General features: G+C 46.0%; 1 protein-coding gene across 7 annotated transcripts in view; it reads left to right on the top strand.

Annotated features, from left to right (window-relative positions):
• LOC119176224 (protein-L-histidine N-pros-methyltransferase) overlaps positions 1 to 22,276 on the top strand; it is a 240,209-nt gene that overhangs the window by 49,270 nt on the left and 168,663 nt on the right. For 2 of the 7 annotated variants that reach the window (XM_075877268.1, XM_075877266.1), the window contains 3 exons: positions 3,071 to 3,157; positions 5,040 to 5,134; positions 9,341 to 9,447. In XM_075877268.1, coding sequence (XP_075733383.1) covers positions 9,349 to 9,447 — 99 coding nt within the window. In that variant the 5' untranslated portion in view covers positions 3,071 to 3,157; positions 5,040 to 5,134; positions 9,341 to 9,348. Of the gene's footprint in view, positions 1 to 3,070; positions 3,158 to 5,039; positions 5,135 to 5,284; positions 5,368 to 9,340; positions 9,448 to 22,276 lie in introns of those variants that run through there. The other 5 variants (XM_075877267.1, XM_075877265.1, XM_075877270.1 and 2 more) reach the window with 3 other exon arrangements.

Raw genomic sequence — 22,276 nt, 5'->3', positions numbered from 1 at the left:
CTTCTTACATCGGACACCTTACGCTTACAATCAACTTCTGAAGCTCTGTTAACTCTATTGTGTCTCTTGTACTTGAAGCTTTGATGCTTTGACGCTATTTAATGACATTTTCGTTTCTGGGACAGCTTGCCCCCGTCCTGTCTAACTGCAGTACCTCCAACTTCCACGGCACACTCCGTAATGGTACTCGTCAGATCATCATTCAATGCGTTGATGCTAAAACTGTTCTCCTCGATAAGAGCCGAATACCTGTTCTGAAGCGAGACTCTGAATTCCTTTACTTTCCCTCTCAGTGCTAGCTCATTCATTGGCTTTTTGCGTATCAGTTTCTGTCGTTCCTTCTTCAAGTCTAGGCTAATTTTGGACCGTACCATTCTATGGTTACTGCATCGTACCTTGCCAAGAACTTCCACATCCTGCACGATGCCTGGCTGTGCGCTCTGTATAAAGCATATTTCGTTCTTATTGTCGCCAATTGTGCTCCTCCATGTCCACTTATGATTCCCTCGCTTTCGGTAGAAGGTATTCAAAATCCGTAAATTATTGCGTTCTGCGAATTCTACTAGTAGCTTTCTCTGGCATTTCTAGTACCGATGCTATAGTATCTTACTGCCTGGTCTCCAACCTGTTTCTTCCCTACTTTTGCATTGAAGTCTCCCATCATTATAGTATATTGTGTTTTTACCTTTCTCATTGCCGATTCCACTTCTTCATAGAAGCTTTCAACTGACGCGTCATCATGATGGACGTAGGCGCATAAGCCTGTACCACATTCATCGTGTATCTCTTATTGAGTTTAATTACGATACCTACCACCTTTTCATTACTGCTATAGAATTCCTGTGTGTTGCCAGCTATGTTTCTGTGTGTAAGGAACGCTACTCCCAGTTTTCTTCTGTCAGCCCAGCCCTGGTAGAAAAAGACGTGCCGGTCCTTTAGCACCGAATAGGCCTCATCTGTCCTCCTAATCTCACTGAGCCCTATTACATCGCATTTAATACCCTCTAGCTCCTCAAATATTACAGCTAGACTTGCCTCACTAGATCGTTAAACGTTGGCAAGTTCAGGTTCCAATGGCGGCCTGTCCGGATCCAGAGATTCTTAGCACCCTCTGCTGCGTTGCACATCTGATCACCGCCATGGTCAGTTGCTTCGCAACTGCTGGGTACTGAGGGCCATGAGTTAATTGACGTATGCATGTGGGAGGTAGTGGCCAGATACTGCACCTCGGTGGCCAATCCTTCTCTAGTGAGGAAGTGCGTTACCGGCGGTGGTAACCGGTGAGGCCGCACTCCAGGCCTCCTAATGCAGTTCCATCACCACGCGGGCTTTTTTTTTAATCCGGTAGGGAGCTGCGCGGCCTCGGGATTCGTGCCACGGACCTCGTGCATGTGAGGCTGAGTTTCTAACCACTACGCCATCTCTGCACATACTCTAGGCACTAATAATTTATTCAACCCTTTCTTACTTATCTCTGTCATCCTCAGCACTAGTTGGCTGGTTTTCGCAGGGTCGAAGTCATTTCATATAATAATTATAGAATAAGGGGTTCTAAAGAAAAAATTAAATCTCTTTTAATGCTTCGTCAAACAGTTCACAGTGCTCAACCAGCCCAAGAGACAGTACAATAAACTTCTATTTTTCACGATGCTATTGACTGATATTTGACGTAATGTGAAACTGATTTGGAGGCATTTTCTCAGGTGGCTACACTAAGAAATTCACCAGAACTCACACTTTGTGATTTTCCGTTAAATACTCTTATTTTTTTTTTCAGAGATGTCTTGAGCTAAGAAGTGCCAAGCACATCTGGAATTTTTTTCAAAAGAAGGTGGTGAAAATCGGCCCTCTGAAAGTTAGGGAAAATATCTATGGCAGGCTTACTTATTGGCAGATAATCTTTTTTTTTTTGCTTATATGGCCTCCTATTGGTGTCCTTCGTGATCTGTGCAACAGCAGCAGTACCCAAGAATCCACTTTTTAATTTCCTTTCAACAAGGTGCTGCATCACGCACTTCGTTTTGCTGATGAATCAATGACGTCCTCTGAACCATGCCATTTGTTCCAAAAGGACCAAGACTGGCTCAAAATTTGTCTACACCCCTCCTGCTGATAATGCCATGATGGCGCATGAGTGCATGTGCAAAGTAGCACACGCAGCACATTTACGTAAGCGTTGTTTGAACCTCGCTTACGTTCATCTTCTGTGTTCACACAACATGCGTGTGTCTTTATACAATCTCACAAACAGACTACACATATGGTTCAAGACCTCTCAAACTTGTACAACACTATAATGAGCAAGGTGGAACATGTTCATGGTTATCTCGCAGCCATGCAATGCAGGCTTATAGTGCTGGGAAGACTATTTCCTAATGTGTCTAATTTGTAAAATGAAAAAGGGCCTTTATGAAACACATCAGCAAATTGATGCTTCCAAGTATCTCAGGAAGCTGTCTGAGGTATAAACAGTTTTCAGATATGCTTTATATCAGCGAATCTTGCGTTGAATCATTAATACACGCAGTTATTTTATGATAGCCTCAGAGTGGAGCATACTGTAGAATTTCGTTAAATGTAACCAGAAGGGACCAGTACTGAGAATACCGAGAGTACAAGTAGGAAGCCAGTCTTGCCAAAAGCCATTGTTCCAAGCAGGAGTTATGTTCACGAGATTTTTTTTACTGAGAGTCTACTGTATGTATGACCCCGAATGCACAGTGAAATTCAGAAAACTTAAATTTGTTCAACAATATACTTATAAATTGGCATCTTATTTTGTACAAGTAAGCTAAAGCAGTTTTTTCTTTTCTTTCTCATCTCTTCAAGCTACTAACCCCAACCAAGTCCTTGCCGGCACACTCGTAGACTGCTAATCCCCTTGCTGATTTTATGTGTTCTCGGCATCTACATCTGACGCTGTTGTATGTTGATTAGTATGGTTTTTCTCTACTGCAATCAATAATAATAGAGTTCGATAGTTTCACATATACCAAATTTGGTATTAGGTGACGTGAATGGCTCGCCGCGGTGATCTAGTGCCTAAAACACTGGTGCTGCTTACCCGCAGGTCGTGGAATCGAATCCTGGCTGCAGTGGCTGCATTTTTGATGGAGGCGAAAATGCTGTAGGCGCGTGTGCTCAAATTTGGGTGCAGGTAAAAAAAGCCCAAGTGGCCTCAATTTCCGAAGCCCTGCACTACAGCGCCTCTCGTAATGTGTGTGTGTGTGCGTGTGTGTGTGTGTGGGGGGGGGGGCACTCACCCGTATTGCTGTGTGAGATCATTAACCTTCACTTTTATTTCTGATGGCCGCCGCTCGTAGCCGTGTAGTCGCAGCGAAGCGTCAATCTTGTTGTAGGTGCCATGGTGCCTCAAGTCTCTTCCAGTCGCTCCTGCTAGCGGTCAATTACTGTAAATATCTCTTCATTCGAGCACGAATTGCGCGTACATTGCGAAGTAGTCAAAAGGCTTGCGACACTCATAATCAATTTGCTTCTAGATGCTCCAACAGCTCTGACAGAGAGAGTGAGCTGGACTAAGCGCTGAATACAACGGTCGACTTTTTCTCGTCTGCTTCTCCCGTAACTAATGCGGTCGATGCGAATCCTAAAATATGCAATACTTTAGATAATACTTAGCTTTAAACAGTTCAAAATATGCTTTTTTTTAACATATAGCTGTTTTAAAGCATTTTTTATCGAACTATGGTCGATTTTCTTGTTTATAGTGTTTTCAACAAGCTCAGCTTAGCGGATTCAGACGAGAGCAAAATCGCGATCTGTCAGACAGATCGCGATAGTCGTGATCCCGATCACGCCTTATCGCGATTAAAAGTGCCCGTGTGACACCAGTATCAGTTACGTCCCAAGTACAACTTGTCTGCAGCAGCTGAGAAAGAAAAAAAAAAGATGTTTTAAAATGGGCCTGTGTCCTGATACGCGCCTAGGTTTATAAAGCTCGCGACATATGAAGAATGGTGTTTTTTTTTTTTCGTACTTCACAAGTATTCTTGCCCCGACAGGGTGGTCTAGTGGCTAAGGTATTCGGCTTCTGACCCGCAGTTCGCGGGATCAAATTCCGACAGCGGCGGCTGCATTTCCGGTGGAGGCGAAAATGCTGCATGCCCGTGTGCTCAGATTTGGGTGCACGTTAAAATAACCCAGGTGGTCGAAATTTCCGGAGCCCTTCACTACAGCGTCTCTCAAAATCATATGGTGGTTTTGGGGTGTTACACCCCATATATCAATCAATTAAATCAATCAACGATTCTGAGGTGCGCCGTAGGGGAGGATCCCGGAAGTTATGACCGTTTGCCGTTTTTTAAAGTGCATGCACTTTAAAGTGCAAAGTATCAGGCGCAGCACATTGATGTAAGCATTGTTTGAACGTCGCTCACGTGCATATGCTGTGTTCACACAACATGAGTGTGTCGTTATACAATCTCAGAAACTGACTACACATATGGTTCAAGACCTCTCAAACTTGTACAACACTACAATGTGCAAGGTGGAACACGCTCACGGTTGTCTCGCAGTCATGCAGTGAAGGCTTATAGATCTGGAAAGACTATTTTATAATATGTGTAATTTGTAAAATGAGAAGGGGTCTTATGAAACACATCAGTACATTCATGCTTCCAAGCATCTCACGAAGCTGTCTGATGTATATACAGTTTTCAGATAACCTTTAGATCAGCAAATCTTGCGTTGAATCATTAATACACGCAGTTATTTTATGATAACCTCAGAGTGGAGCATACTGTAGAATTTCGTTAATTGTAACCAGAAGGGAGCAGTACTGAGAATACCGAGAATACAATTAGGAAACCAGTCTTGCCAAAAGCCCTTGTTCCAAGCAGGAGTTACGTTTACGAGATTTTTTTTTTTTTTTGCTGAGAGTCTACTGTATGTATGACCCCGAATGCACAGTGAAATTCAGAAACCTTAAATTTGTTCTACAATATACTTATAAAATGGCATCTTATTTTGTACAAGTAAGCTAAAGCAGTTTTTTTTCTTTTTTTTCTCATCTCTTCAAGCTACTAACCCCAAGCAAGGCCCTGCCGGCACACTCGTAGACTGCTGATTCCCTTGCTGATTTTATTTGTTCTCGGCAACTACATCTGACGCTGAGGTATGTTGATTAGTATGGTTCTTCTCTACTGCAATCAATAATAATAAAGTTAGATAGTTTCACATATACCAAATTTTGTATTACGTGACGTGAATGGCTCGCCGCGGTGATCTAGTGGGTAAAGTACTGGTGCTGCTGACCCGCAGGTCGTGGGATCGAATCCTGGCTGCGGCGGCTGCATTTTCGATGGAGGCGAAAATGCTGTAGGCGCGTGTGCTCAAATTTGGATGCAGGTGAAAAAAGCCCGAGTGGCCTGAATTTCCGAAGCCCTGCACGTCAGCGCCTCTCGTAATGTGTGTGTGTGTGTGTGTGTGTGTGTGTGTGTGTGTGTGTGTGTGTGTGTGTGTGTGTGTGTGTGTGTGTGTGTGTGTGTGTGTGTGTGTGTGTGTGTGTGTGTGTGTGTGTGTGTGTGTGTGTGTGTGTGTGTGTGTGTGTGTGTGTGTGTGTGTGTGTGTGTGTGTGTGTGTGTGTGTGTGTGTGTGTGTGTGTGTGTGTGTGTGTGTGTGTGTGCGCGCGCGCGTGCGTGCGTGTGCGTGTGTGTGGGGCGGGGGCACTCACCCGTATTGCTGTGTGAGATTATTAACCTTCGCTTTTATTTCTGATGGCCGCCGCTCGTAGCCGTGTAGTCGCAGCGAAGCGTCAATCTTAATGTCAAACTTAGCGTCAAACTTAGCGTCAAACTTAGCGTCAAACTAAGCAAATTCGCGACTACTCAAGAGCAGACTTTGAAACTATTAACAACGAACTAGCTTGCTTTCTGGACATTTTCTTGTTGCATTTTGATACGCGTACCGTTCAAGAAAACTGGAACCTATTTAAAAATAAAGTTCACGAACTAACTGATAAATACATCCCTCTGCGCACAATAAATTCTAACCCGGAGGCGCCTTGGTACAACAAGCAGTTAAACAGGCTGTCTAATCGAAAAAAGCGCTGCTATCGTCTGGCTAAAAAATCCCCGAGTGATTACCGATGGAACGCATACACAACCGCCAACAAAGCATACATTGCAGCAGTAAAACTTGCCAAATCACACTTTCTTCAGCGCACCCTTCCTTCTATGCTTATTAACGACCCTAAAAAATTTTGGCGTGTGATCACTCCTTCTAAAACGAATAGTATTACATTGACTGGGCCAGATGGTTCCATTATACCCAGTAGCGAATGTTCTTCCCTACTCAATGCAGTTTTTTGCCAGAACTTTGTTGTTTCTTCTAACCCCTCAATACCTGAACTTCAGAACTGTAATTATCTCTCCATGAACCCCATTGTTACTGACCCAAGTGGTGTAAGTAAAATAATCCAGTCACTGAAACCCTCATCGAGCCCCGGTGTTGACCTTATTAATACGAAGTTCTTAAAAAGTACTGTTCTGTATTCCTCTATTATTTTGTGCAAAATATTCCAGCAGACCCTCGACACGAGCATCCTGCCGGCGGATTGGGAAGTCGGGAAGGTGGTGCCACTCCATAAGTCCGGTAACAAACACACGCCTAACAATTTCCGACCCATATCACTAACAAGCATTCCATGCAAAATTCTCGAACATGTAATTTTTTCCCATCTGGTCAAATTTCTTGAATTTAACTCTTTCTTCTCACCCACGCAACATGGTTTTCGAAAGAAGTTCTCGTGCGAGACCCAATTGCTTTCATTAACCCACAAGCTACACTTAATTTTAGATCGCCGTTCATCCGCTGATTGTATCTTCCTCGACTTCTCCAAGGCTTTTGACAAAGTGTCTCACAAACTACTCCTTTACAAACTAAGCAAGTTAAATCTAGATCCTAAGTTGTTTGCATGGATTGAGTATTTCCTTTCTAATCGTTTTCAGTTCGTCACAGCCAATAACTATGACTTTCCACCCAGTTCTGTTCATTCCGGCGTTCCCCAGGGCTCTGTCTTGGGACCACTTTTGTTTTTGATATACGTTAATGACCTACCTAGCTGTGTTCTCTCTAATATTCACTTGTTTGTAGATGACTGTGTTATTTTTCGAGAAATTAACAACGATAACGACGTTACGGCACTGCAATCGGACATTAATGCAATTTCTAACTGGTGTGAGCAATGGTTAATGGAACTTAATACAACTAAATGCAAAGTCTTACGCATTTCAAGAACAGCCCTTTCGACGGGTTCCTATTACCTTAACAACACACTTCTTGAACCTGTGACGTCGTACCGACACCTGGGAATTCACATAACAACTGATCTTACCTGGTCGCTTCATATTAATACCGTTAATAATAATGCTAATCGCCTGCTTGGCTACCTTCGCCGCAACTTCTTTTCTGCACCTACCTCTTTAAAAACACTTTTGTATAAATCATTGGTTCGTTCTAAACTCGAATATGCATCATCCATTTGGGACCCGAGCCATGACTATCTGGTGACATCACTTGAGCTCGTGCAGAACAACGCAGCACGTTTCATTCTCGGTAATTTCACCCGTGCGGCAAGTGTCACGTCCATGAAAAACTTGCTCCAATTACCCACTCTAACTTCGCGCCGCAAACACTCTCGCCTCTGTCTCTTTCACAAAATTTACTACCATAATTCGCCCCTATTCAGTGAGTTATATACTCCTCCTTCATATATTTCTTCTCGTATGGATCACCGACACAAAGTAGGAACAGTACCATGCAACACCAATGCCTTCTTTCAGTCATTTGTTCCTCGGACGTCACAAGATTGGAACCGCCTTCCCGGACTGACCGCCGCAATCGAAGACAACCATCAGTTTCGTGCAGCACTAGCTAACATTGTATGATTAGGGCCCATGTATGTTTGTACTTATCTGCTTACTACTTTTGTTGCTGCTTTTTAGTTTTTTTTTAGTTTTTTGTATAACCTTGTAACCCACTCCCCTCTGAAATGCCTGAAGGCCTTGAGGGTACAAATAAATAAATAAATAAATAAATAAATAAATAAATAAATAAATAAATAAATAAATGTAGGCGCCATGGTGCCTCAAGTCTGTTCCAGTCGCTCCTGCTAGCGGTCAATTACTGTAAATATCTCTTCATTCGAGCACGAAGTGCGCGTACATTGCGAAGTAGTCAAAAGGCTTGCGACACTCATAATCAATTTGCTTCTAGATGCTTTAACAGCTCTGACAGAGAGAGTGAGTTACACTAAGCGCTGAAGACAACGGTCGACTTTTTCTCGTCTGCTTCTCCCGTAACTAATGCGGTCGATGCGAATCCTAAAATATGCAATACTTTAGATAATACTTAGCTTTAAACAGTTCAAAATATGCTTTTTTTTAACATATAGCTGTTTTAAAGCATTTTTTATCGAACTATGGTCGATTTTGTTGTTTATAGTGTTTTCAACAAGCTCAGCCTAGCGGATGACAGACGAGAACAAAATCGCGATCTGTCAGACAGATCGCGATAGTCGTGATCCCGATCACGCCTGATCGTGATTAAAAGTGCCCGTGTGAGACCAGTATCAGTTACGTCCCAAGTACAACTTGCCTGCAGCGGCTGAGAAAGGAAAAAAAAGATGTCTTGAAATGGGCCTGTGTCCTGATACGCGCCTAGGTTTATAAAGCTCGCGACATATGAAGAATGGTGTTTTTTTTTTTTTCGTACTTCACAAGTATTCTTGCCCCGACAGGGTGGTCTAGTGGCTAAGGTATTCGGCTTCTGACCCGCAGTTCGCGGGATCAAATTACGGCTGCGGCGGCTGCATTTCCGATGGAGGCGAAAATGCTGCATGCCCGTGTGCTGAGATTTGGGTGCACGTTAAACAACCCCAGGTGGTCGAAATTTCCGGAGCCCTTCACTACAGCGTCTCTCATAATCATATGGCGGTTTTGGGACGTTACACCCCATATATCAATCAAATCAATCAATCAACAATTCTGAGGTGCGCCGTAGTGGAGGGTCCCGCAAGTTTTGACCGTTTGCCGTTTTTTAAAGTGCATGCACTAACATCGCACAGTAGAGGGTCATGTGGCGTTTCGTCGCCATCGAAATACGACCGCCGCGGGACCTTCGGGTCTGCAGCTGTGCACCGCTACACCACCCTGGTGGTCACATGCACTCTGTGTAAATGTGTGCCGTGCATCGTTCTCTCCGGTCTTGCATTGCGCTTACTGAGCGTTTATGCGTCGTCTCGTTCATGACGCACGTGTACGAATCACTGAAGCTCTTCAAATTTATGCTGTTCATTTTTCCTCTTCTTGCGTGGCTCCAGATCCGGCGATGGCGACCCTCCGCCCGATGATCCATTCACCGCTGGCGCGTACACTGTACGAGAGGCTGCTGCGGGACCATGACCTGGAGCAACTGGACAAAACCAAGGTCTGTTTCAGACTCTTGAATGCACAGTTTTAAGGGAAATTGAGTTCAAACGTTAGTTAAATCAAGTGATACTGGTAGATTTGCCAGCGGAGGGTATACTCTAGGCTAAAGCATGTCATAAGACGAAAGCAAATTGAAACGAAAAGAGTGTGATTCCCTCAACTTATTTGTCTCCGCTGTTTGAGTGAATGGGAGTGAAAGACGTACGGAAACGCATTTGTCCTTTGTGTAGCCAGCGAGGCCAACTGAACAAAAACAAAGCTGGGAACTTCACTAGTCATCTTACCTCCCTCACCTGGTGTTCGTAGCTTTTCAATCGAGCCAAGAAGCAACCTGCCACGCCCGCCATGAATAAACTTCTATGACTACAAAAGCCTAACTTTTCAGCTGTAGCATGCGCCCCTGTTTTTTTGTAAGTTTTCAAGCCATTTCTCGATTTTCCTTAGCAATTATAGGTACAGTTCGGTGGTGCTTTTGTTTCATTAGCGATGCATCTGCGCTCTGACGAGTGCCGAGAGCTTCGGATTCACCTTCCACCCATTGTTTCACTACGGGTTGAGCGGGTTCCTTATTTTGTGATGAATATGAACAAACACCTTATAGCGTACACATGCTCTAAACTACCAGTCACACTAAACGAAAGGTCAGCGAAATGTGCGACGATGCACTCTACGTGCTCTAGTTGATTTCACTTGATTGCGTTATCATTAAACTTCGAAAATGATAACATTCTCGCCCATGAGCTGAACAGCTATTTCCACATGCCTGAATTCATCTTTTTTTGCACTTCCCTAACAGTGCAGAGCACTATGAATGAAAAATAAAATTCTTACATCTGTAGCTATGCAAGCCATTGATTTGTAAGAATGACATTTGTACGGTCATTTGTTTTTTAAACTTCTTGTGCGTACTATCTGGGGAAAGTACGTACACCAGGCAATGCTGAACAATCCTCCTATGTTGTATATCTCTCCTCAATGTCCTGTTTGTGTTACACCTATTCCTGCAATTCTGAACAAGCATGTTAAGCTAACAGACAACGAAGCCAAGGAAATCATCGTGGCCATTATATATAGTTTTCAATTCAAGTCTAGCAATTAAGATGAGGGGAAGAGAACGTGAAAGTGGAAAACGCAACAATGTCCAATTTTCTGGCAATATGGAGTCTGAAAAAAAAAGGGCAGCTGGGTGGCTTTCCTTTTTTGAGACGTTAAACCCCAGATAATACTACTAAAATCAAACAACATCATCACCACGTGATCAGGCTCTATCGCGACGTGAAAGTGATTTCCTTTTGTTCGAGTGTTATACTGATGCGCAACTAATACACGTGTCTCCTGCGCGCGCAATGTAAAAAGCTTCGAGGATCTCCCTCTCTGTTGCCAGATCGCGCCAAAAATTTTGTCTCGTTGAGCATTGGACGGCAGCTGCGGCGTTTACTGTGCTCTGCCGAATGCCCGCTCGCGTTGTTGCTTACTGTCCAGTTGTCTTCTCGCACGTCCTCATTGGAGGGACGCCTCGTTTGACCTATATACCCGTTTGTTGCATATACAGAGAACTTCATGGACACCTGTTTTTATTTGGATGTTCTGTATCTTATGTTTTTTGGTGCAGGGATCCGTTTTAGCTTTGTTTATCGTAGGATTAATCTTTGACACTTTACACGGGGCACCGAAAGCAGGAGTCACATTCTGTTTGAGCACGTGATGATGGTGTTTTATTATTTTAAATATACAAGAATTCACGTTTTCCTGAAATAACTCCAGCTGATAGTTTGTGCCAGTCTGTAAGTAAGTGTTCCTTCTAGTCCTCATGTCTTTATGCGAAACATTTTACATTAGTATCTCTTTCTTCCTTTCTTTTCCGCGTGTTTCACGTGCTCAACTTCGTCGAGCAGAGTTTTCGTTCAACACTCGCACTTGCTGTGCTTGGTATAGTTCGGCTCTCCCAATTCTTGTGGCACATGCTCACATCTGGAGTTTTGTATGACGAAGTGCAAGCTTCCGATAGCTTAAACAGCTTCTCGATTCACTGAATAAGCTTTGGTGAACCATTTGTCGCATTTTTTTAAACCAGATACATCAGTCGCTGGAAGGGACATGATGTTTTATAGGCGTTTGTATACTCCTTTGCAGAGGCTTACATTCGAAGAGGTGAGAACGAGAGCGTTAGCTTATGCCGACATATTTTGCCAACAGTGGCCATTGTATACCGTTGCGCTTATTCCATGTTCTATTTCGACTGTCAGCTTAAGCCCCACTGGTTTGTACCTTTACTGTTATATCAGGCCCTATTACGGCATGACCGTGAACATTGTTAGCCTCGTTCTACTTGTTATAGGCTAACGAAAATAAGATGGTTTGCTTAGCGTTCCGCTCGTTGCGTTTTGGTGGGACCAAGCAGTCAAGGTGTCAGCCTTAACTGTAACACTGTGGCAGTGCATAGAATTGCAGTCACCCTCACTTTTCCGACCCGCGAGCTCATTTTCCGTCGTTGTCGACATCGGCGGCCATGGAGGCTTGTTTTTCCGACAGCGCGGGAGGCCAGCGGCCGCAATAAGCAGCGCGCAGCGGGAGGGACGGCTCGTTCGTCACGATATGCCTCGCAGTGCGCGAGCTCGTTCGCAACCCGACGGGATCGAGGAAGCCGAGGGGGCGTAGTTTCGCGGCGCGTACTCGTGCACGGGTTAGGGGCCGTTTTATTGCTGCTATTGCTCGCCATTTGTCTCCCGTGATGGATCGGGGGGATGCGCGGCATTCCACGGAAACAACAGCGAGATCGCTTTAAACGAAGCGCGTTGCCGGCCGGCCGCAGCGCCCCTGCTTTCTTTCTGCCGCAGACGCGACCCCGAGGCGGCTGTGGCCGTTGGTGGCAATATGGGTGCCGCGCGACCTGTCTTCGGCGTTTTGCACTTTTACTGCTGCCGCACGGCGCGCTGCCTGTCCCGAGTTCGGCCTGCGTCATTTCTCAGCCCGTCGTCTGCCATCCGAACGTTTCTCTTTCGGAAGCGCGTCGGGCAGGTGGAGCCCGCCGAATCCCCGGCGCCCCCTGCCCGGTTAGCCAGCGAAGGGATTTGTCTTGCGCAGAAGGACCACGATTTATGCCCCAGCTTTGTACGCTGCGCATGCGAATGAATGAGGCACGGGCTTTGCCTAACGGCGACCGATGGGCCCCTGCGCGTGTGAGGCTCAATCTTTTATGTGCGCTGGATCAACTAGGAGCTTCCCATGTGCGAAACTTCCGCGGCGTTGTTGGCGGCACTGTGTGATTGCACACTTAAAAATCGCGATGAGTTAACTTATTTAACCAGAAATATACCTTTCTAAAGAACACACTGCCAACTAAGATTTTCGAATGTGTTGTAGAACAACAATAAGTGGTGGAGAGGGGGGGGGGAGGTAGGGCAGAGTAAAGTAGCGTTCTGTCCTTATTAAGCCCCGGTCGGTGACAGCTGAACTTCTGTACCTAGGTAGGTGTTTTCTCCCGCCTTTAGAGTATCCTTAGGATTATTGATGCTTCTTCTGTTCTCTCTCATAATGATGTCAATTTCGACCTTCTCCTTCTTACTGTGTCAGTCAAGAAACTATCATCAGATTATGGACATTTCAAGATCGTGAACGTCAGATGTGGCGCCGTTCAAATTTTGTATCCCGAGAAGAATCGCACGTGGGGACCATGAGCGCTGTTTTCTGGTAGTGTACCTCTATGGTTAACCGAGACTCCTTCCTCACTTGTCACTATATACTCATCGAAGCACGGCCGCAAGGTAATCGTCACTCTCTTTTGTTGCCTCTGCACGCTAAAGGGTCACTGTCTTTTTTTTTCTATCGATCTGCGCGCACGTCGAAGCTATTTATTCCTTTGCCTCTGAAATTCAGAGAGAAATCTTATCTTTTCATAACTTGACACAAAGCGGGGTCGTCCGGTCAACTTGCTTCGTACTCCTCGTTCAATTGTTTATTGAGCTGTCCTCACTGTACAATTCGTCCAGTGTACTATATGCGTCTTTATTTTCCTTTATCGTATTAGTAAAATCAGTCACTTCTGACCAGACACTCTTAATTTGAACTGGGAGAAGTAGCACGAACTTCATATTTTCATTCCTGGACTGCAAGTTGAGTGTCGCCCCTCCCCCCCCCCCTTTTTTTTTCACGCGCGTTGAGAGATTTCTTTGAAATTATTTCCGGGCTTTTACGTGCCAGATTTACGACACAATCAAGAGAGACGCCGTAATGAAGGGCTCTGTCCGGATAATTAGCTCTGTGACGTGCTATGGCGTCACACAGTACACGAGCTTCTAGCATTTCACCTCCATGGAAATGTGACCGCCGCGGCCGGGATTGCAGTCATGTCTTTCAGGTCAGCAGCTGGGCACCGTAACCATTGGGCCATCGCTGGCGACTGACCATAACAAAGACGCGTTATTACGTGTCACTTTTTGGCTGCTGATGCATTCCCTAAACCGGGAGGTAATCAGAGCACGACAGAAGATGGAAGTGAGATTAATTTGATCGCATTAAATAGCTAGACCGTGAGCTTTGTCGCTATACGATGTCTCTTCACCTGTATGTCGTGCTTCGAGTAGGTGCTTTAAATATGGATGTGGCGGATATTGTGGCAGTTGACATCTTTCGCAATTTCAGGTGAATTCTTCGGTGTTATTATGCGTACTCACATATAGCAGTTAAACAATCGTAGGTTTAATTAAAGATAATCTCAATGAACCAGATTGAATTATGTAGAACAAGGCGGAAACGAAGTTCTCGAAAACTACATATTTCTGCGGTGGCATCTTGTTTTGTGTATTCAGCGCGTCACTTTGCTGGGTTTTCGTGCACAGCGTACCGTGAAATCTCGGCATCCCACCTGAAACTGAGAGAAAATTGAATTAAAATGGGACGCGACCTCAATTTTCTGTGCAGGAAGAAAAAAAATTGAAAAAGTGTGTAGCAGCTGAACAATGAACACGCGTTTACTAGCCCTACATTAATTCGCGGTCAAAACTGGTGAAGGAATGGTCGCAGGCCGCTGGAACAAAAGGTCGATAACCACCTCACGCATGATTGATTGATTTGATGATTGATATGTGGGGTTTAACGTCCCAAAACCACCATATGATTACGAGAGACGCCGTAGTGGAGGGCTCCGGAAATTTCGACCACCTGGGGTTCTTTAACGTGCACCCAAATCTGAGCACACGGGCCTAGAACATTTCCGCCTCCATCGGAAATGCAGCCGCCGCAGCCGGGATTCGAACCCGCGCCCTGCGGGTCAGCAGCCGAGTACCTTAGCCACTATAGACCACCGCGGCGGGGCACCACCTCACGCATGGCGTTCAACGTTGGCAGGGCCGCGGAAGAGGGTATCGCTCATTCTTGCCGCAACGAACTGGCGACAAATTCCTGCATCACGGCTGCCTGAGCCTTGAAAATGAGGTCGGCATCTTGTCGTGATGGCTTCTTGAGGTTCCCTTCAGACGACACTGCCTCACCTCGAACGAAGCTTGCCCAGATTTCCCAAAGGACGCCATGAGCAATATGTGTGATGTTATTTGCAGGAGTAGGTTACCTATCGGCGTTTATGAAAAAAAAATGCGCCACTTCCTGCTAAAGAGAACCATGTGCGAAGCAGCGGGCGCTAACGCTTACACTGGCGGCGACGTTGACGCTGGCGCTCCTCGCGACGTTGCGCAGGAGAGAAACCTGGGACCAGTGTTTCCTACTGTAACGTGCTAATCGCTGATAATGGGCAGTGAGAGACAAAAGACTCCGACTGGACACAAGAACCCGTAGTCCACTTTTGGTTAACGCGCACGCTGTGAACTTTAATTGTTCAACAACGCACAGGAGAAATCTCCCACCGGCACTACCTTGGATGTCAAGATCCAGGGCCTATATATACGGAGTAGCCAGTGAACGGTTGTGCAGCGTGTGCAGTTGGTTTTTAAAGACGATAGTTTTTCTTTGGGACCTTCGACGCAAAAGTATTGGTCTGTCTGTCTGTGTTTCTGCCTGTCTGTACATATGTATGTTTGTCTGCCCTTAACGATACCCCAAACGGCCGACGCCATCCGCAGCTTCCACCAATATTGTTTAAGATTCAGCGTTCATACTTGTGTGATTTTCAATTAAAAATCAATTATTGCGCATATCTGAGGCACCATAACAACACGTCAATACTTTCAATGTGTGGCTTTATACTAGAGAAGGCATAGATAAATAATTCCAAGGACTGTAGCGTTTATCACGCTGTGCTGACAATGCAACGCTTGCACGAAATGGCAATTGTTTTCAACGCGTTGCTAAGACGACACGGTGGTTGCACCTACCCGTCGCCTTGCGTTCTACACCTTATCGCCTCCGAGACGGACGCGCACGCCGCGCGCTTCGTTTTCCAAGATTACTGCTAGATAGCGCTCATGTCTCACGTGGGGCGTGTCTCGATGCGCTTTTTCGCCTCCGCTGCGCGCTCGAGGAACTTCAACGCAGCGACTCAAGAGTACTATTCACCTATTTTCCTGCGCAGAACATCAAATAAACCTTTTGTTCACTCTCTCCAGACGCAAGACTGTCGTCTGTCGACGACATTTGCAGAGTAACATGCAGATACGGGGCCGATTTTTTCAGTTAAGAAACTCGCTAGCAGACGCTGCCTGCGTCGGCGTTGCGAGGCGAGAAAGGGGAAGTATAGGAGATGAGAGAAGGGGGAGAGGCCGTGCATGCGCAATGGCGGTGTAATCGCCGTGGAGAGGAATCCCTAGAGGAGAGAGGTGGAAGCGAGCGCAAGCAGGTGGTTGGAGAAAAGTGGTGAGAGCAACGCGCAGTTATTAGAGAGTTAGAAGAAAGAGAGTTGCGCATGCGCAGTGTGAGGGCGGCCACCTCCGTCGGCGCGGGTCATAGGCCCGAGCGAAAGATGCTTTACATCTAAATTTAGATATTCGTATCCGAAGCAGGGCGTGAATTTGATATTCGTACCCGAAATCTAAGTATACACAAACATCGAGCATTTTCGCCTTCGTCGAAAATGTGGCCCCCACGGCTGCGTCTTGCCGTTCGACCAGCGGCTTTCAGAGCGACGATGAAACACAAGAAGACGTAGCTCGAGTGCACAGCTTGACCACACTGAGAGTGCGTTATGCGGCGAAAATATAATATAGGCTGTGTGATCGTGATTATGCGGGACTCCTCATTCTTGATCTGCCTCTCCTTCATCATATATTCACTGTCTTGTGTGTGTGTGGGGGGGGGGGGGGGGGGTTAGTGAAACGATCATTCGGATAAGCATATGAGTTTTGAAATTGAAAGCTTTTGCTTTCTTCCTCTTTCCCTTCTCTCTTTGTCTCTATCTATGCGCAACATTGCTGTTCTGTGTGCGAGAAACTTACTATACTACATTCTGCAAGTTTGTAAATTCATATATTTGTCGCCTTTGTGTTGTACACAGGGCTAAATTTAGTTTCGGTATTGTAGGTGCAATGATAGGTCAGTGTCTTTTTCCGGTTTTCTGGTGTATGCATGTATGCAAAACAAAGATAACGTAGTATCTGGAGGTGGTTAGCACCTCACAAAGCACGTTCTGCTGTCTTCTCTACTATTCTTGTTTTTCATGTGCATTATGAATAATAATAATAATAATAATAATAATAATAATAATAATAATTCGCAGTCAATCGAGCACTCGTGCACAGATGCTTAGACATACTGGTTAAGCCATAATTGGGGCCTCAAACATGAAAACGCCAGGGGACACAACGTCGAATATGGTCATGATGAGTCGCAGAGACTAGTCATTTCAAATAATCACCTGGTCGCTTGACAACACGAACGCAGGGTGTTTTCGAGTTGTCATGTGCGTTTGTAGTGGTGCAACAAGCTATACAGTGTGGCAGCTTGGGTCAGTTGGTATGGCATGACGATAGTCCTTCGTGTCCTTCTTGTCTCTGTGTCGTCGTTTTGTTCTCGCGCTATAACTATCGTCAAGCTATACAGGCCTGAAACTTCGTGGTCGTGCTGGTTCGAACGCACCAACGACCGAGTCTGCGCGTGGGTCACTCCGCTTTGCCTTGAGTTATGCCACCAGAAAGAGGAGGAAGAAAACCGAAAGAAAATCACTCACGATTACGACACTGCCCAATGCAAATTCTCAGTGCTGCTCCTTAGGTGTTTTTCTCTTTTTTTTTGCGATCAGTTGAGGCAAATGCTTCTGCTTTGGCCGCTTACACGTCTGGATTCTGGTATCAACGGCGTTGGGCCTCTGCTCAGGCAGCTCGTTAGCAGCAGCCGCAGGCGACGCACTTTCGCCAGTTGCGTCGCTCATGGTTCAGGCTGAGACGATTTCGTATATAAGTTCACATTAAGTTGAAAACGTCGTGAGCAGCGTGACTGGCGCTGACAATATTGTGCAGCCCATTCCACATCAACCACCGCAGACGCGTAGGGCGACTGCCTCGCTAACCGGAGACCGCAGAGGGCAGCGCTTGGGCGCGTTCCACAACAGCCGACGAACGACGGCGCGTAATACTGTGGCGCCGCGGGTGGCCGCTGCGGAACTCGTCGTCTCGCCACTATCGTTCCTTCCTCCCCGCGCTTTCCTCGCTATCGTCATCTTTCATCCTCCGCTGCGGCCCGCGTTCACTCTATTGGTTACGCCGTCGGGGACGCCTCTCAACGCAGAGCGTCGTTCTAAAAGGCTGTGTTCTTCCGTCTAGAAGTGCTTCGTGTTTGCGGGCACTCTAATAAAAACGTACCAGCTCGACATACACTGGCGCATTTCAATCACAGGCAGCTGTGCTGCTTTGACGAGATCCAGTGCCCTTGCTATGGTGTTTGTTTGTTTATTTCTTTGTTTATTATGGTGAAAGAATACGAGTCTTGTGGTTACATTGGTAAGTGGGCGGCGACGAACTTGACCTTTCACTTATGCTAATCGGGATCCATACAGGGCCTTGAGCACTCTAGCAATAGAACACCATGTTCTAGGTCATTGAAATTCTTACAATTATTCTTCTTCCTTGAAACCCATTGAATTTACTGAGTAGCTTATCCTGAAAGTTCTTTCTATCTTACTCGTTTTCAGTGGTCGATCAGCGCCGACCCGGCGCACTCCCAATTTTTCAATAGTGATACCGCCGAACACCCATGCATTGCATCTGGAGGCGATCGCTAAGTAGTTTGACACGTTGGCGATTCATATTATAGAGGCAAGGTAGAGATGATACGCTTCACTGCACTATAATTTGTAGTGCTCTCTCTCTATGCTCCGCCGCAGTATACGCCTGTGCTGCAGTGAAAGGCATTGCAAGTTTGTCATTATGGAGCGTAAATAAGACCCTTGCTTGATGTTTTTATACGCGCACCCTGCTTAATTTAGTCTCTATAGCAACCGATTACGGTAGCTTAACACGTGTCGCACAGCTAAGCTGAATGGCACGGATTCTATTCCGACCACCGAGACAGCATTTCGGTGTGGGCAAAATGCAAATGACGCCGTGTGCTTAGATTTAGGTGCGCCAAAGAACCCCAGGTGGTCAAAATTAATCTGGACTCCCGCACCTTGGCAGGCCTCATAATCATATAGTGGTTTTTGACACAGTCAACCTCGGCAATTATTATTATCCTCCATAGCCAGAGTTCCCGTCAGATCCAGTTACTTGTTTGTGAGAATGGGTATGAACAATTCTGTTTTCTTGCAGTGATGTTTGCAGTGACTGGAGAAGTGATTTCGCTAGTACACTTGCAGATGCGCGGCTTTGATATCGGAAGTCGTGGCTAATTTTTTTCATACCCGCAGAGCATTGTGATTTAACAGTGCGTATATTTTCCAGATGGTATTTCGGCTGTTATGTGTTATTGCTATAAATATTATATGGGTGGAGGTTTGGGCTAGTTGGTATGACATGACGTTTGTTGCAGCGTGAGATCAAAATGATGGCAAAGGGACAAGAAGAAGAGGAGTGAAAACAATTATATGGACAGTCTCGGTTTGTTTTTGCCGTCGTCCCGCCGTCATTCACGTATATGCATATGTAGGTAGATATATACGATTAAGAATGCGCTAACCTCCTCTTTCTGCGGAGCGAACATCGCCTTTCCGGCCGGGCTCGTCTGCGCGCGTGCTTATCTCGCCAACGGGGGGGGGGCTTGTGGCTATTGCGGCAATGATCAGTACGCACTGTGCCCCCACGGCAGGCGGGAGCTTCTACGTGCCGCGCTCTCAACGCGAAAAAACGGTGTCAAAAGTCTACCTGGACCGGCCGTGTTCTCTTACATCAGAGTTTTGTAGAGTTACGTGAAATAGGATCTAAATGAGTTGACTGCCAACCTCACTTCGTATACCAGTGCCGTCACTACGCATGAGCCTTGTTGTGGCAATCTATTTATTGTGGCTGCACCGCAGGAAACTTGGTTACTTAGGAAGCACATGTTTACTGCAATATTTGCTCCTAAAATTCTAGCCTTGCTTCGTAAAACATTCGAATATGTTTCTATCGCATTCATTGCTTCGTCCTTTTGGAGAAACTGTCACTTTTGACAGTGATTTTAAATGGCAGTGTCTAATATACCTGGGTTTGATTTCATGGGCTTTTAAAGAATCTATAAGCGCATGGGTGGAATTTAAAAACACCACTGACAAAGAAGGAGCCCCACAGGTGCATGTTCTTTCCTCTGTTTACTGTCACGGACATATATACACGACTCATGTAAGTGTATCGCATGCCTGCACCAGATCAACATAATTCTGACGCCCAAATTTGAACTCTGGAACACTCGACAGAGTTGGAGACCGATGTTGTGACCAAAACGCTTCAGGTGCTTGCTACAGCAGGTAGAATAGAACACACCAGGCAGAATAAAATGCAGCAGGCAGAATAGAACACAGCAGAGAGCATAGGATGTAGCATACAGAATAGTGAATGCGCGTCCGGACGCGCTGTTTGCTCGATCCGTTTTTTTTTTCGTGTTTTTTTTTGCCACTATGCAGCAGAAATCACGTTGCCTGAATATCAACTTCGTGCATAAAATGTTTGCCGTAATGAGCACGATTCCATTGATGAGACACATCTCTCTGGGCTTCTCTTCCAGAATTTCTGATTCGTACGTTGCGTGTGCGTTGTGCCCAATGATTTACGCATATGTCTTTACAATTATGATTAGTTGGTTTTTTACTGGAATATCCCGAGAAAAAAGTTCAGGCTGCTTTGAACTAGGGATGTTTGAAGGAAATGTCGAGCTAGGTGACAAGCCCTGTATCTTTTTATTTTTGTTTTCTTCTCGCTTTCTCACTGTTCTTTCTAGCTCTTTTCTGTCGCTGATTTTATTTCTACCTTTCTCTAATTATTTTTCTTTCAACCTTTCTCCATCTCTATCTCTCGCTTCCTCTTGATTTATATCCCTTTCTGTCTTTTGTCTATCTCTTTTTTGTGTCTGTTTCTCCATTTGTATTTTTCGCTCTTCCTTTTATTTTTGCCCTCTCCCTATTTCAGTTCACTTCTTTTTTCCTTTTTTTCTGTTTCTCTTCTTTTCTGTACTCGTTCTGGGAGCGAAGCAGAAGACGAAGATTAGCACTAAGAGAGCGCGTGCTGCTTCATGAGAAGGATAGTTTTCTGTTGGCTCTGCACGGACTAACGGTTGGCTTAAACAGCTCCGCCGCTAAATGCTTTTGGCAACTCGGTGCTAGTGTGATAGCTAGCTGTGTCAAAACAAACGTGAATGGAGAGATTCATTTCACTGCTTGGGAGCCGCGTTTCCAGCTCCGCAGGTGTTTCCACGCTGTCGTTTATTTCTCCATCGTCGCGAGCGGAGAAACCTTCAAAGGAAGCAGAGAGGGAGGGGGGAGGTTCCTCATGTCGGAACAGGTGCCCCGTGGATCGTGTGGAAGGGGAAGGGCTTCCTCAAAGATACGTGCGGTTTCCGCTGCACCAAGGAATGCGCCCGGTGCGCTGGTCCCGTGAACAGGCAGACGGGAGCGCGAGCCGCGGGAGGAAGCGACAGCTCAATCATCGCGCGTGCCACGCAAGGTTAAAAGCCCTGACAGCGCGTGAACGCGAGTGCGCTACCCTACGTGCACATTGCACGCACACGCCGCACAATGGGTGTCGCCGGGAAAAGAAAGCAAAAAAAATGTGACGAGGGGAAAGGGGTACCCGATCGCACGAGCTGACGCGCGCCCCTTCTCCCGTAGACGCGCACGCCCCACCTGGGGTCTCTCTCACCCCCATTCACTCGCTGCTGTTCCGGGAAGAAGGGAAATCAAGCCGGCGACATAGGATATAAAAAGGGGTCGGGGAGTTACAACGCGGGATGCCGACGACCAGGAAAGGCCCTGAAGGGGTTTAAGATCCCCGACTCCATGTTATGTCCCGCTGGTTCCTCGCTATGTGTTCTATTTCTTTATTTGTTGCCACTGTCTTGCCACGCTTTGCGTTTTGTTTTGCACTTGCTGCTGCGAATGTGGCTGGCTCTGACCGGGGTGCCGCTTTGACACCGCCGTGCTTGGAACGCGTGGCGCGACGACACCGCAAAGAAGCCACAAGTGGTAAAAGGGGGTTTCGACCAATTAAAAGCAGGTCGCGCATCTCGCCTTTGTTTTTCTTTTTTTTCTCGAGCTCTATTTTTCTGCTGCAGACGTTTCGCCGCGTTTACCTTCTCTCTTTTTTTTTTTTGACACCAAGGCTTCCCCTAGGGACATCTCTGATCGACGGGATGTGTAAATGATGTGATGAGAAGGGTGCATTTTTAGCGATTACTTCTTTTTTGTCACTAAGTGCCACAGAATGTGAAAACTCGCGATGCTCTTCTATTCAAAAGTCGTTTTTTCTAATAGGTTATAG

This window comes from Rhipicephalus microplus, chromosome X (assembly GCF_043290135.1).
Source record: "Rhipicephalus microplus isolate Deutch F79 chromosome X, USDA_Rmic, whole genome shotgun sequence".
NCBI lineage: Eukaryota > Metazoa > Arthropoda > Arachnida > Ixodida > Ixodidae > Rhipicephalus > Rhipicephalus microplus.
The sequence above is the reverse complement of the archived record's forward strand: the minus strand, read 5'-3'. Positions and strand labels throughout refer to the sequence as shown.